Source organism: Solanum dulcamara, chromosome 1, assembly GCF_947179165.1.
Source record: "Solanum dulcamara chromosome 1, daSolDulc1.2, whole genome shotgun sequence".
In the NCBI taxonomy this organism is placed as follows: domain Eukaryota; kingdom Viridiplantae; phylum Streptophyta; class Magnoliopsida; order Solanales; family Solanaceae; genus Solanum; species Solanum dulcamara.
This window is the reverse complement of record NC_077237.1, coordinates 11,685,579-11,700,306: the sequence shown is the minus strand read 5'-3', so window position 1 is coordinate 11,700,306 and position 14,728 is coordinate 11,685,579. Positions and strand designations below refer to the sequence as shown.

Below are 14,728 nucleotides of genomic sequence, written 5' to 3'. Positions count from 1 at the left end.
ACTTGATTCCCTTATGTGATAATGGGATGTCTGGATGACCTGGGAACTTGCATTATACTCCCTTCCAAATTGTTATACAGAATACTCCGATTATTTGGAATGCGATACAGAATTATCCAACCATTCAGAATGTGAAACGAGATCTATTATTCATTTATTCTTGGTACCTCTTTCTAGCTCATGTTGTGAAAAACGAGGAATAACAAAAAAATATTCAGTCCAAATAATGGGGATAAAAGGGCAGCCCGGTGCACTTAAGCTCCCGCTATGCGCAGGGTCCGGGGAAGGGCCCGACCACAAGGGTCTGTTGTACGCAGCCACTGTCATTTTATTTGTGAGAAGATTCAGAAAAAAATGATTTTCGCTGTTTACGTGAAGACTAAGAGAGAAATTAGCTGATTTGTTCATGCCAATATCATACTTAAGCCATTCCATATTTCAAAACTTGCTGACTCAAGCTGAAGAAGAGTTTGATTTTGATCATCCAATCATTGGGTGGTCTCACATTACCTTGCAAAGAGATGTGTTCATTGATCTTACTTCCCGCTTAAGGAAATTATTGAAATCTGATTCATGAACTGTTAATTGATGTTGAGTTGGCATGATGACATGGCTGCTGATGTGTTTTTTCTTTCCAGAAGATAGATGTTTTTTTGTTTTAGTTATCAGTTGAAAGTTTCCTAGTCTGTAGGCATGTAGCTGTTGGTAGAATTAGATCCTAGTTATTAGGAAGTTTCTGTTTTTGTATTACTGCATTATTTACTGCAGATGTGTTAGGATTTCCATTATTTAAATATCTCTTCTTTCAGCTTAATAAAATAACTCTGCATTTTCTTCCTTTTTGTCGTACATTTTTCTTTGTTAACACCAACATATTGTTATCATAGCTTTTCTTCTTAAGGGCCTTGTGGGTGACTTGTGAGTGTAGTCTGAGTGATCCATCAACAAAGTTCCTACCTGTTGCCTGAAAAGCCATCAGAACACATGGAAACAGAAAATTCTTCTGGTTCTTATGCTACTTCTCCACCAGTGTTTGATGGAGAGAACTACCAGGTATGGGCTATCAAGATGCAAACTCATAGGAGGCATGTGATCTCTGGGAGGCAGTAAAGGAGGATTACGAAGTTCCTGCTTTACCTGGCAATCCAACAATGGCTCAGATCAAGCTTCACAAGGAAAGGAAGACGAGAAAATTCAAGGCGAAATCTTGCTTATATGCTGCAATTTCACCCATAATTTTTTCCAGGATCATGGCGCCGGAATTGGCAAAAGAAATATGGGATTTTCTCAAAGAAGAATATCAAGGAGATGAGCGAATTAAAGGTATGAAAGTTCTGAATCTCATCAGAGAATTTGAAATACAAAGAATGAAAGATTCTGAAACTGTCAAAGAATACTCAGCTAGGCTTCTTAGCATAGTGAACAAGGTAAGAATGTTGGGCTATAAGCTTCTTGATAACAGAGTTGTTGAGCTCTTGTTACATTATCTGAGAAGTTTGAACCAACCATTGCTTCCTTAGAAAATACTAAGGATCTGTCAAAGATCACTTTGGCAGAACTACTTAATGCATTGCAGGCACAAGAGCAAAGAAGTTTAATGAGACAGGAAGGGTCGATAGAAGGGACACTACAGGCCAAGTTGCAAAACTATGCCGGAAGCAAATACAAGAAAACAAAAGGGAAGAAGAACTATGCTGAAAATAATCAAGTTTCTGCTGGTAATGGAAGTAGTCACAACTCAGGCAGTAACAGAGGTGACAAATTCCCTTCGTGTCAGTATTGTGGAAGGAAGAATCATCCTCACTTCAAATGTTGGAGAAAGCCGGATATGTCAAAAACCTGGGCATGCTGATATCATCTGCAAGGAGAAAGGACAGCAACCACAGGGAGACGCTCAAGTTGCAAATCAACAGGAGGAAGAACAACTTTTTGTTGCATCATGTTTTACATCTAGTATTTCAAGTGACAGCTGGCTTATTGATAGTGATTGTATGAACCACATGAGTAGTGATGAAAAGCTTTTCAAAAAGCTTGATGGAACAACAACATCAAGAGTCGAGATTGGAAATGGAGAATACCTCCCTACAAAAGGAAAGGGGACTGTAGCTATTGACAGTTATACAGTTACAAAACTTATTCTGAAGTTTTGTTTGTTCCTGAACTTGATCAGAATTTATTAAGTGTTGGACAACTTCTTGAAAATGGATTCAAACTATTTTTTGAAGATAAGTCGTGCCTGATCATTGATCCAAGTGGTCAGGAGCTATTTAGAATTAAAATCCAGGGTAAAAGCTTTTCTTTGAATCCAATAGAGGAAGAATAGATGGCTTTTCCAAGTCAGTCTACTATTGCAGAGACTTGGCACAAACGGTTGGGTCACTTCCACCACAGGGCTCACTTGTATGTGCAGAAAAAAGGGTTGGCAAAAGGTTTACCTCCACTTGAAGAGGAACTCCTAAGTTGCGAGGCATGTCAATTTGGTAAGCAAACAAGGCTGTCATTCAAAAAATCAACTTGAAGAGCAACTCAAAAATTACAACTGATTCATACAGATCTTGGAGGTCCCCAAAGAACTCCATCGTTGAAAGGAAGCATGTATTACATAATTTTTATTGATGATCTAACAAGGATGTGTTGGATATATTTCTTAAGATTCAAATCAGAGGTTACTGAAGTTTTTTTGAAATTTAAAGCCTTCGTAGAAAATCAAAGCGGCTGCAAAATATAAGTGCATAGATCAGATAATTGGACTGAGTACACTTCAGATCAGTTCAAAAACTATTGTGAATTTGCTTGAATAGAGCATCAACTTACTACTCCATATATTCCACAGCAAAATGGAGTAAGTGAAAGGAAGAATAGGACTATAATGGAGATGTCAAGATGTATGTTGCACGAGAAAGAGCTTCCCAAAAATTTTTGGGCAGAGACAACCAATATTGCTGTATTTTTGTTGAATAGGCTGCCTACAAAGGCAGTGAATGGTCAAACACCTTTTGAAGCTTGAAATGGCTACAAACCTTTACTGAAGAACCTCAAGATTTTGGTTGCTTATGTTTTTCTCACATACCTCAGCCGAAGAGGGATAAACTTGACAAGAAGGCAGAACCTGGAATTTTCATTGGATATAGCTTGCAGTCAAAAGCTTACAGAATTTTCCACAACCTCAAAGTGGAAAATTTTTGGTAAGCAGAGATGTGGAATTTATTGAACAAAAGCAATGGAATTGGGATGGAGAAAAACAAGAAAGGGAAGCTAATGAGTTGCATATTTTTGAGGAACGAGTTGATCATCTTCCAGTTCAAGGAACCAGATCACTTTCAGATGTCTATCAAAGATGCACTGTAGCCGTATTTGAACCTGTTGAATATGCAGAAGCTGAAAGAGACAAGAAATGGATAGTTGCAATGCAGGAGGAGCTAACCATGATCGAGAAAAATGACACATGGGAGCTGGTTGAAAGAACTCAAGACAGAAAGATTATTGGTGTTAAATGGGTTTACATAACTTAGCTAAATGCATATGGTTCGGTGAGCAAACACAAAGCTAGGCTTGTGGTGAAGAATTATGCTCAGATTTTTGTTGTAGATTTTTCTGAAACATTTGCACCTATCGCAAGACTTGACATAATCAGGCTTCTTCTGGCAATTGCAGCACAAAAGGGATGGAAAATCTACCAATTAGATGTTAAATCAACTTTTTTGAATGGTTTCTTACAAGAAGAAATCTATGTTGAGCAGCCTGAAGGGTTTGCTGTGGAAGGACAGGAAGACAAAGTCTACTTGCTGAAAAAGGCCCTCTATGGATTAAAGCAAGCTCCAAGGGCTTGGTACAGTAGAATCAATGATCATCTTTCTGACTTAAGTTTTCAAAAAAGCCCAAGTGAATCAACTCTTTACATAAAGCATATTAACTCTAACATTATTATGATTTCTCTGTATGTTGATGATCTTTTAGTAACAGGAAGTAATGTTATGCTCATAAAAGAGTTTTAAAAGGAGATGATGAAAGTCTTTGAAATGACGTATCTCGGATAGATGGCTTTCTTTCTTGGAATGGAGATTTAAAAAATCCAAGATCAAATATTCATTTGTTAGAAGTAGTATGCAAAAGAAATTCTGAGGAAATTTAGAATGGACGATTGCAAAAGTATGAGCACGCCTATGTGTCAAAAGAAGAAGCTAATGAAGGATGATGGTGATGAACAAGTACATGAAGGAGGCTATAGAAGCTTGATAGGATGTATGATGTATCTTACAGCAACAAGACCAAATATATTGTATGTTGTAAGTGTACTATCCCGATTTTTGAATTCTCCTAGTGAATATGAAAGCTGCAAAAAGAGTACTCAGATATGTCAAAGGCACAATTGACTATGGAGTCAAATTTAGCAAGTGCCAGAATTTCAAACTTCAAGGATTTTCTAACAGTGATTGGGGAGGTTCTGCTAAAGATATGAAAAGTACTTTAGGGTACTGTTTTATTTTTGGTGCTGGATGCTTTTCTTGGTGTTCGAAAAAATAAGAGATTGTTGCTCAATCAACTACAAAGGCAGAATTCATTGTTGTTACCGCTGCAGTCAATCAAGCTTTATGGTTAAAGAAAATCTTTTGTGATCTTGGCTTGGAGATGAAGGACAGCACTGAGATATTTGTGGACAACCAAGCTGCCATTGTTATTTCTCACAATCCAGTATTTCATAAAAAGACCAAGCATTTCAATGTGAAGCTATATTTTCTTAGAGAAGTGCAAAAAGATGGTCTAGTGAATCTGGTATATTGCAGGACCGAAGAGCAGCTGGCTGATATTTTTACAAAAGCTCTTCCGACAAGTAAATTTGAGTACTTGAGAAAGGAACTTGGAATTTGCAGCTCTTGATGTAAGGAGGAGTGTTGAAATATGCTTCATGAGCTGTTAATTGATGTTTAGTTGGCATGATGACATGACTGGTGATGTGTTTTTCTTTCCAGAAGATAGATGTTTTTCTGTTTTAGTTTTCAGTTGAAAGTTTCCTAGTCTTTAGGCATGTAGTTGTTGGTAGACTTAGTTCCTAGTTATTCGGAAGTTTCTATTTTTGAATTACTGCATTATTTACTGTAGATCTGTTAGGATTTCCATTATTTAAATATCTCTTCTTTCAACTTAATAAAATAACTCTCCTTTTTCTTTCTTTTTGTCGTACATTTTTCTCTGTTAACACCAACAGAAATCATGAGTAGTGTTATGTGACGCCTTATTGAAGTGCCTTAGAATGGCATGTTAGCCAAAGCAATCGAAATCAGTAGTTACTTTCTGTCAATGATGCTCAATATGCGAGGCTAGACTGTCAGTGCCAAGTCGGTTGTGTCAATAGGAATATAGGATCATGGTGCAAATTTTTTTGCCCATGAGATTGCTAGACAATTCTCTTATTGTTGTCGTTTGGTTGAGAACAAGCTATTCCGGGATAAGTTGTCCTGGGATATGTTATTCAACCATGTATATAGGATAACTTATTCCATCACCAAGGTATAAATGGTGGGATAACTAATTTCAAGACTGCCTAATACTTCCAACCAAACGCAGGATAAAATAGACCTGCATTTTATCTTTGAGATTATTATACCTTATACCTCACACCAAATTATTACTGTTGAACTAGTATTTAAGCACCTGCTTTCTTTAGCTGTACTAGTGTGGAGGAGACTAATGCATTAGAGAATGTCATTTATCGGATAAAGAATAAGTCGAACCAAAATGAAAAAATTAACAAGGTTTTTTGTATGTTCAACATTTGTCATGAATCAGAATCATCTAAAGATTCTGGAAGATCCGCAGATATACGCCATCCAACATTCACAACTAGCTTAGGCCATTTGTGATGCTAGTAACTTTAGTTGTTGTAGCCAACATTGGGCTATATAGACAAGTACATCAGAAATGAAGCCAAGTTAAAATAAAAATAGTAGACTTTAAAATGCAAATAGTTGAAAAGATTATCTCTAAAGATTGTTCTTTTTTCAATCTTTAAGTTCGGAAAGAAATGTCCAAATCGTCATTCTGAATACTTTTCTATTATTTCATTGGTTACTAAATATTCTCATTGCTAGTGGAGTTTAGATTTGAATCCATAGGATTACTAGAACACAGCTGAAAGAAATCAGATTCACCTCAATAATCACTGAATTAAACATTTTGTTGACAAGAAACAGGAATATTGATTAATAATAAGATGTTGATATTATGTACACTTGTTGAGTATCATGCATCAATTACAAAATTTGTCACAATTAGTTTAAAAAGCTAGCAACCGCTGACTTTCTTTGTTCTTGAAGGTATGAATCTGATGAGCATCGGTTGTAAGTGATTGCTACAAGCAAAATATTCTGAAGATCTGTGGTAACACCTCTGCTGATGAGTGATCGCAAGGTAATGTGATAGGACCATCACTTGGAAGTCCAAACTCTTCTTCAGACATGTGCAATTTGTCTGATAACCTCGTGTTGAAGATAATGGTGTTGTTCGATAAATTTATGATCTTAATACTTTGACACACAACACAGTAGGCAAAATTATGTGAAACTTCATGTGCTTATGCCTCTCAGATCTACACATTTGTATAAAACTTGAGGCTGATTTACTCTTCATTTCCATCTAAGTATATAGTGGACCATGGTCTTGTCGTTCTACGAAAATGCACTATTCAAAGTCTTGTTGATTCATTACAACTTACTAAACCACTTATTCTCGACAGTGTGTCCTGATATCATGACTTATTTATGTCCGAGTTATAAGCTAATTAAAATTAGCCATGTAAATGTATTTGTGGTCATTGTTGCATCTACAATCTTAATGATCAGTATGAAATTTAACTGCAGTGAAAGAAGGAATGCTTTATGATATCAAGTTTGTCACGATCTGAGACTATTCCCTAGCTAGTCGCGACACGGTGCTTAGAGACACAAGTGACTCCAAGCTAACCTCATGGCATGATACTAAAATAAATAAATCAACAACTGAAAAAGCAGAAGATACAAGAATAGTCTAATAAAATTCTAAAATCAAAATAGACAATATGTGAGCGACGCATAAGTGCATTCTCAACTGACTGTCTGAAAAGCCTCTACTAATATGAGTTGTTAGGACAAGCCCCTAGCGAACTCTAACGGTTTGAAACTGAAAGTAAAATACTGAAAATAAACATAAGGTTTGACCTCGGGGAGACGAGGACTCCTCAACACTGTTGCTAGCTGATTAGAGATAACACTAACAGCGCACTGGATATAGAGCGTCAAAATCGATATTATAACATAATATATGCAAAACGTATGTGGTCACTACTTTGAATGTACTAAGTATGAGGGGTATGCATAATAAGTATGATATTTAAATGTATTGAATCTATAAAACATATTGATGCAATGATCAAGTAAGTAACATGAAAGTTGAATAAACTGAACTAAAATATGTGAATACTTGATCATGCAATACTGAAAAGACTGACGGACTGTGGGAGATACTAAAATCGACATAAACTATGTGAGCTACTATATGGAGTTCAGTCTCCCACACCGAAAAGAGGGTGACCAATACTTGCCAAGGTAAAGGACCACAGCTGAGCTAAATGTGGATCCACTAAGCTAGTGTCTATCTAGGACTTAGGGATTCACGGAGCCCTTCATAGGTCGTGAAGAGCCATCGTGGTCCTACCTCTGCACAAGTGGATCAGGGATGAAGTCCACGAGAGGTACCACAGGACGTGGTGGGCACCACAAAGGACCTGAGCTGAGCTAATGTGGATCCACTAAGCTAGTGTCTATCTGAGACAAATCCTACAATGGCACATAGTTCTAGGACTTAGGGATTGCTATTAAAGATCCACGGATGCTGATCGAAATCCTTCATTTCTAAATTTGCTTGGTGCTAAGTATTACTCCCATGAAAACATGTAATGTAAGATACCGAAAGTTAGAAAGTCAAAAAAATAAAGACTCTAAGAAGAGTTCCCAGAAAAATGCAGTTTTTGGCACCAGGTGGCCTTCACAGAGCTCTCCACGGGTCGTGAAGTGGACCACGCACCGTGAAGATCCACCGTGGTCCAGCCTTTGCACAAGTGAATTAGGGGTGAAGTCCACGAGAGGCACCATGGGTCATGGTGGACACCCCCTTCAGACCCCAAGACAGCCTCCTCACCACTCCCCTCACCACGGGTCGTGGTGACCTTCACGGACCATGGTGGTTTCCGTGGAGTAACCCCTTCCAAACCCAATGTCCCAAAAGTCCAATTCCACCAACACAACCACCACTACGGGCCGTGGTGAGTTTCACGGACCGTGGTGGATCCTCCATCCAGGTGCAAATTCAGTTAAAGTTCAGGGATTTTTTAGTCTTTTCCTATGTTTTCATTAATGAATGTGGACGATTTTAGGGGTTTTTTCTAACCTATTAACTACCCTAAGCCCTCCTAACCCTCTCATTCTCACCCAAACACTCAAAATCAAAACCCTCTCTCTAAAAGTGTTCTCTCAAGAGTCTTCTTCTCCCTCAAGCAATCCAAAGGATTTCTTCAAGGACAAGGCTTCGATTCTCTGAAATTTAGGGCTCCTAAGATCAAAGGTATGTGAGAATTAATTCATGGGCCCTTTCGCCCACGGAATCCCAAGTTTTCTCTCAAAATCCTTTATGAATTGTTCTTCTAAATGCCCTAATTTCATGATTTTACATTGGGACATCTTACTCATGATATATCTTATGATTATTGATTAAATTATTCATAATTCCTATCACATTGCATGATTTCAAAATGAATTTTAATGATCCATGTTATATGCTAGTTTAAATATATTTCAATAAATCATGATCATGAATTTCAAGAGATTTCAATGAAAGTTTTATGAATGATATCCAAGGTTTATGAATGGCCCATAAAATACTATAAATAATGTTTCAATGATGCTTTAAGCAAGAGATTTTAGTGCGATAAGGAAAATTCTCTCACAATAATTTAAAGAGGTGAAAGGACAATTTTCACCAACTCATGAATTCTTATGAATCAAACATGTTAATGAGCTATTCTATAATTTTCTTGTGATGATGGATTGGTATCTATTATATCCTTTTTATTGATGTTAATGACTATGTTTTCATGAAGTTCCGTTGGGATAATGACTAAGCACCGAGAGAACTTTAAGGTGGGGTTCGGTCTGGTAGCCATTGTAGCTACACAAGAAAATCGTAGTAGCAACCTTTAGTCCCTAATTACGTTGTCCGCGTAGGTTTAAAGTTCCAATATGGCGTAACTATTGGACCCACATATAGCATAAGGTTAGAGAAAGTACCATCAAGAATTCTACCTTGGCAAAGTAGCCTTCCCATTCTCGATGTGGGGATCATCAGATTCCATGTTATACCTTGTATGGTCTTATTTGTCAGTTAAAGGTCGGTCTTATATGTCATTTAAAGGTTTTATTCCACATCAAAGTAAAAAAAAAGGTATAAAGTTCTCATGATGATATTTTGATGCATTGACCAATGATAATGATGTTTTTAAGGTTTTCATGGATTTACTCATGTTTTAAGATGTTGGTCCTGCATCTCATCATTCATATTGATTATGTCATATGTTTGTTGTTCATCCATATTCTCACATACTTAGTGCATTTCATGTAATAACGCATACTTTTGCTTACATTGTATCATAATGTAGGGTCACACATCTCCCACTCGTGGCTAGAGTTGAGCTTTACTTTTCCATCATTGGTGAGTCCTCATGCTTTGAGGACAAGACTATTATATTTTCATCATTTTATGGCTTTTCTTATGTTGTCATGGGTGAACTATAAGCTTGTCTTATGCCCCCATCTAGTTAGTAGAGGCATGTTGGATGTTGGTTGAGTCTATGTTGTCTTTTATTGGAGTTTGAGATTTATTCTCCTTTATCGACTTTACTTCCGCATCTATGTTGTTTCTTAATTGTTTTACTTATCTTATGTATGCTCATGTATGATATGCTAAGAGGCTTAATTGAGGTTCTCTGGGATTCCGATCGCTATGACACACCTTGGGTCTAGCTTGGATCGTGACATGTAATTAACTGGAGACAGTAATAACTTGATAATACCGAATCATATTGATAATCTGATAAAATACTGAGTATCTTATAAATCATGATAACTGATAATATACTGAATGATACTTTATCTAAAAGCATCAAAATCATGATAATTTGAAAATATGCTTCTGAAAGAACATAATTCTAAATCATGAAAATATTTGAATGTTATGGGTTCATGAAATTACCCTTGAAAACATGGAATTACAATTGAAATCATGCAATTGAAGGCTAATCATGTAGACAAAATGGATTTCATCTAGAACCCGTGAAATTCTAGAAATCCTAAGTTTGGAAAATTCATAAATTTGAAAATCTAAGGTTTCTTTGGGATTCAATGGGTGAAGGAATACCCATTGATGAAATCTCACATACCTAATACGAAAATCACTAGCTTGAATCTTGGAATGGAGACTTGAAGCTTGGAACTCTAACTTGTGCTTCAGAGGAGACTTGAGAGAAAACAAATCTATTTATTGAGAATTTATGATTCAATGAGAGGTTTAGGTGGATAAAAATCACTTAATCCGACTTAGAATAATTCAAAACGATGCAGTATAGGGATTAAAAAAATAAAAAAAGACCAAAACACCTTTGATTAAAATTGTCAAAAGGCAATTACGACCTACGGGAGTCATCTATGAACCGTAGATCCACCTACCCGTCGTAGATCCTGGTCCGTAGAAATCAAAGAAGATTTATGGGTTTCTGAAGTTTCAACCACGAACCCAATCTACAATCTGTAGTCCACTTTACGACCCATCATGTCTGTTCGTGAAAAAATCATACTGGAATACATTATCTCTAAGGTTTGATCTACAAGGCCCTTTCTATGGACCACGTGCAGATTATGACTCGTAGATATGCTTCATAGAACTCAGGGACATGTTTGAGTTCTGAAGTTTAAGGTCTTTAGTTTATGAGACTTTTCTACGATCCGTAAAACCATCTATGACCCGTGATTCCCAATGGCCCTATTCAAGTCAAATTCTCAAATTTCTGAAGTCGATCAACGAATCCTTCCTACGATCCTTAAAAGGTTTACGAGCCGTAGGCGGCTCATAATATTTCAGACCCAAATTTTTGATTTCTAAATTTCATATACGGATGGCTTATACAAGCCGTACTTCCATTAATGACTCGTAAAGACTCATTATACTTTTCAAAATTATTCAGGCTTTATTTTTTCTGAATTGATCAAAGTTTGCTTTGGACTAGGGATTTTTGGGTGTTACACCAATAAGCCAATAAATTAATTTTGCAATTGCTTTATCAATCGTGGTTCAATTTTGAACGACCCTAGAAATGTTAATGACACTTTTGGGGTATTACACCAATAAATCAATGTGCAATTTCGTGATTAACTTAGAGATTACGGTTCAATTTTGAACGGCTATAAAAAAAATTATGACACTAATTTTAAAGGAAAAAGGCATAAATTTCCTCCTAAAGTTGTATCGAAAAATCAGATACACAATTAAACTATCATGGCGATCTATTACACACCTAAACTACCTAAAAGTGAAAATATTAAACCCCCCCCCCAAAACTGACGTGGCAAAAAAAAAAAGTAGCGCGTCAGATTCTATAAAGTAAAAAAAAATTAAAAAACCAAAATCAGCCACCCCCACATCCTTTCTTCTTCACACCCACCTACTCTCTTCTTCTTCACACCCACCATTATTTACTCCTATTTTGAATCTTGATTTTTTTCTTTCAAAACCATTAAAGTAAAAAAAAATACAAAAAAATCACCCCACCCCACGTCCTTTCTTCTTCACACCCACCTACTATCTTCTTCTTTACGCCCACCTCTATTTACTCCCCATTTTGAATCTTAATTTTTTTTTCTTTCAAAACTCATTAAGAAGAAGAATTTTTCTCCCTATTTTGGTGGAGAAGACGATTGGAGTTTTGGGGGAGGGTCAGATGGATGGTTAATAATTAATTAGGAGTTAATTAGTATAAAATATAGTTAATAAAAGAAAAGTTAATTAATAAATAAAAGAAAAGAAAAAAATGTAAGAAAATCGGATGGATAGTTAATAATTAATTAGGAGTTAATTAGTTTATAAAATATAGTTAATTAATAAAGAAACGAAAAGAAAAAAATATAAAAAATTGGATGGATGGTTAATAATTGATGGGTAGTTAATAATTAATTAGGATTTAATTAGTATAAACATTGTTGATAAAAGAAAAGCTAATAAATAAGAAAAAAAAATAAAAAAATTGGATGGATAGTTAACAATTAATTATGAGTTAATTAGTATAAAATATAGTTAATAAAAAAAGTTAATTATTAAAGGAAAGAAAAAATATAAAAAATTATAATTTCTGAGGTGACAATGACGTGACGCCATGTGGCAGCGAGTGTAATACACCATATACTATTAGAGTGGTGTTATGCATTTAGGTGTGTAATAATTTACTTTTAAATAATTTAAATATGTAATAAGTCATCATAATTTAATTGTGTAACTGACTTTTCAGTATCTATTTTTCTAATTTTAAAAGACATCAAATTTTATTAATTCATACAAAGCACATATCTCCCTCTCCCCGTCCTTAACCCTCACCCCTTCCAACCACCATCATGACTTTCGCCGGCACGGCAGTTCATTTTCAAATGGAGTAAATTGGGATCCTATAAATTGCATTTCAAAAATCAAAAATCAAAATTGAACTGCACTTTTGTAGTGATGTTTGGACTTGGTAAAAATGGTGGGAAAAGGCATTTCCTTTCTCTGTATTGCATCAAACTGGAACTCTTTTGTTCCTCCACAGCTACACCCAATTTAATGCCGGGATTTCTGGTGAAGTCACTTGGCTTCTCCACAGAGAAAGCCATTTCTGCTAGCTCCAAAGTAACTTGCTTGAAATCCGGAAACAACAAGCCTAATTTAGTTCTCAATTTCTTCAAACAAATCGGTTTAGACAACAACCAGATAAAAATCTTGGTCTCTGCGTCACCCAGATTGTTGTTTGCTGATATCGGAAAAACCCTTGAACCCAAAGTTAAGTTTCTTCAAGAAATTGGCTTATCTGGGTCGGATTTAGTTAGGGTTATTTCAAAAAGTGGGCCTTTTCTTAGAACAGGTCTTGATACTGGCATTCGACCTAGTCTTGAATATCTTAGGAAGTTATTGGGTAATGATGAGAATGTAGCTAAAGCTCTTAAGAGATCTCCTGCATTGCTTCGTCATCGTCTTGATAGAGTAATGGCACCTAACATATTATTTCTGCTAAATCATGGATGTTCGAGTTTGGCTATTAAAAAGCTTATTCTTAGGAATCCGAGAATTTTTATTCAAAAGCTCGAGTGGCTGGAGGATAAAGTGCTAAGAGTTGAAAAGGATTTTTGCATTCGTAGCAATTCCGGGATGTTTTTATATGGAGTGGAAATGCTTTCCTCGCTTTCTAAGTCGAGTTTAGAAATGAAACTTGGAATTTTCAGGAGTTTTGGTTGGTCTGATTCTGATATTATTACAATGGTGCAAAGGCTTCCTTTATGTTTGACTGTATCTGAGGTTAAGCTGAGAAATGTATTGAAGTTTTTCATGGGGGAGCTTGGGTGTGGATCTAGTTACGTAGCGTGTCATCCCACACTTATAATGTTCAGTTTGGAGAAGCGGGTGTTACCCAGGATTAAAATCTGGGAACTTCTGAAGGAGAAACAGGTGATGGAGAGAGTGCCATGTTTTTATACAGTTATCAAGTGTTCTGAGCGGGAGTTTTTGGAAAAATATATCCTTCTCTTAAGGGAAGAGATGCCTGAGATATATGAGTTTTACATCAGAAGTGGAAAGTAAGATAGTAAGTTTATTGTTTTCTTTCATACAGGGATTTTTGATTTACGAATAGTATTCACTGAATGTTTTCCATGCTACCTGGCCAGACCATTGCTGTTAGTTTTAATTGTATTTTTGGTTGCTATTGTGCCAACATTTTACATTCATTGTTGAAACAGGTAATTGAGGACATTATCTTTCCGAAATCGTGTCTTCTTTTTTTGGTTTGACAACAGAAAATGGGATAATTCTTTTGATGTTTGGAACATCAATGATGTGATTGCTTGTCTGAATGAGGGCGCGTCTTGTTTATTACTGATAATGAGCTATAATTGCTCCTTAAGACACTAATACATGAACCGGAGGAGTTGAGCAAATACTTCAGGTTAGATTGTTATAATCTCTTACCTTAGTCTGTTTAAGATTGGATCTCGAGATAAATTATCTCCTTATCTAAAGGAGAAAAAGGGGGAGAAAAGCTTGGATGTCAAGATGATTAATATAGGACAGCCATGTCACTTTTTTCCCTGCATTTCACAATGTTTAAATACTCTCCTATTTGGTGCCTGTTTGTCATGGATTTGATGTAATAGGAGAGAGAACTGTGAGAGATATAGAACAAAAAAAATCATTGAATTGTGTCTCTACATTATTTCATTGATTAGACACTATATTAGACTCCTTTTCCAACTAGAACACTACAATACAATCCTTTTCTAAGTAGGATTCTATATACTATTTCTATCCCTATTCCTATTCTAAGTAGGATTGTATATATTATTCTTATTCCTATTCATATTCTAACACTCCCCTTCAAGCTGGTGCATACAAGTCATATGTACATAGC

General features: G+C 36.0%; 1 protein-coding gene across 1 annotated transcript; it reads left to right on the top strand.

Annotated features, from left to right (window-relative positions):
- The first annotated feature begins 12,792 nt into the window (after window positions 1-12,792).
- On the top strand, window positions 12,793-13,902 carry LOC129891529 (uncharacterized). The gene has a single exon (XM_055966921.1). The coding sequence runs from the start codon at window positions 12,793-12,795 to the stop codon at window positions 13,900-13,902; it is 1,110 nt and encodes a 369-aa protein (XP_055822896.1).
- The last annotated feature ends 826 nt before the right edge of the window (window positions 13,903-14,728 follow it).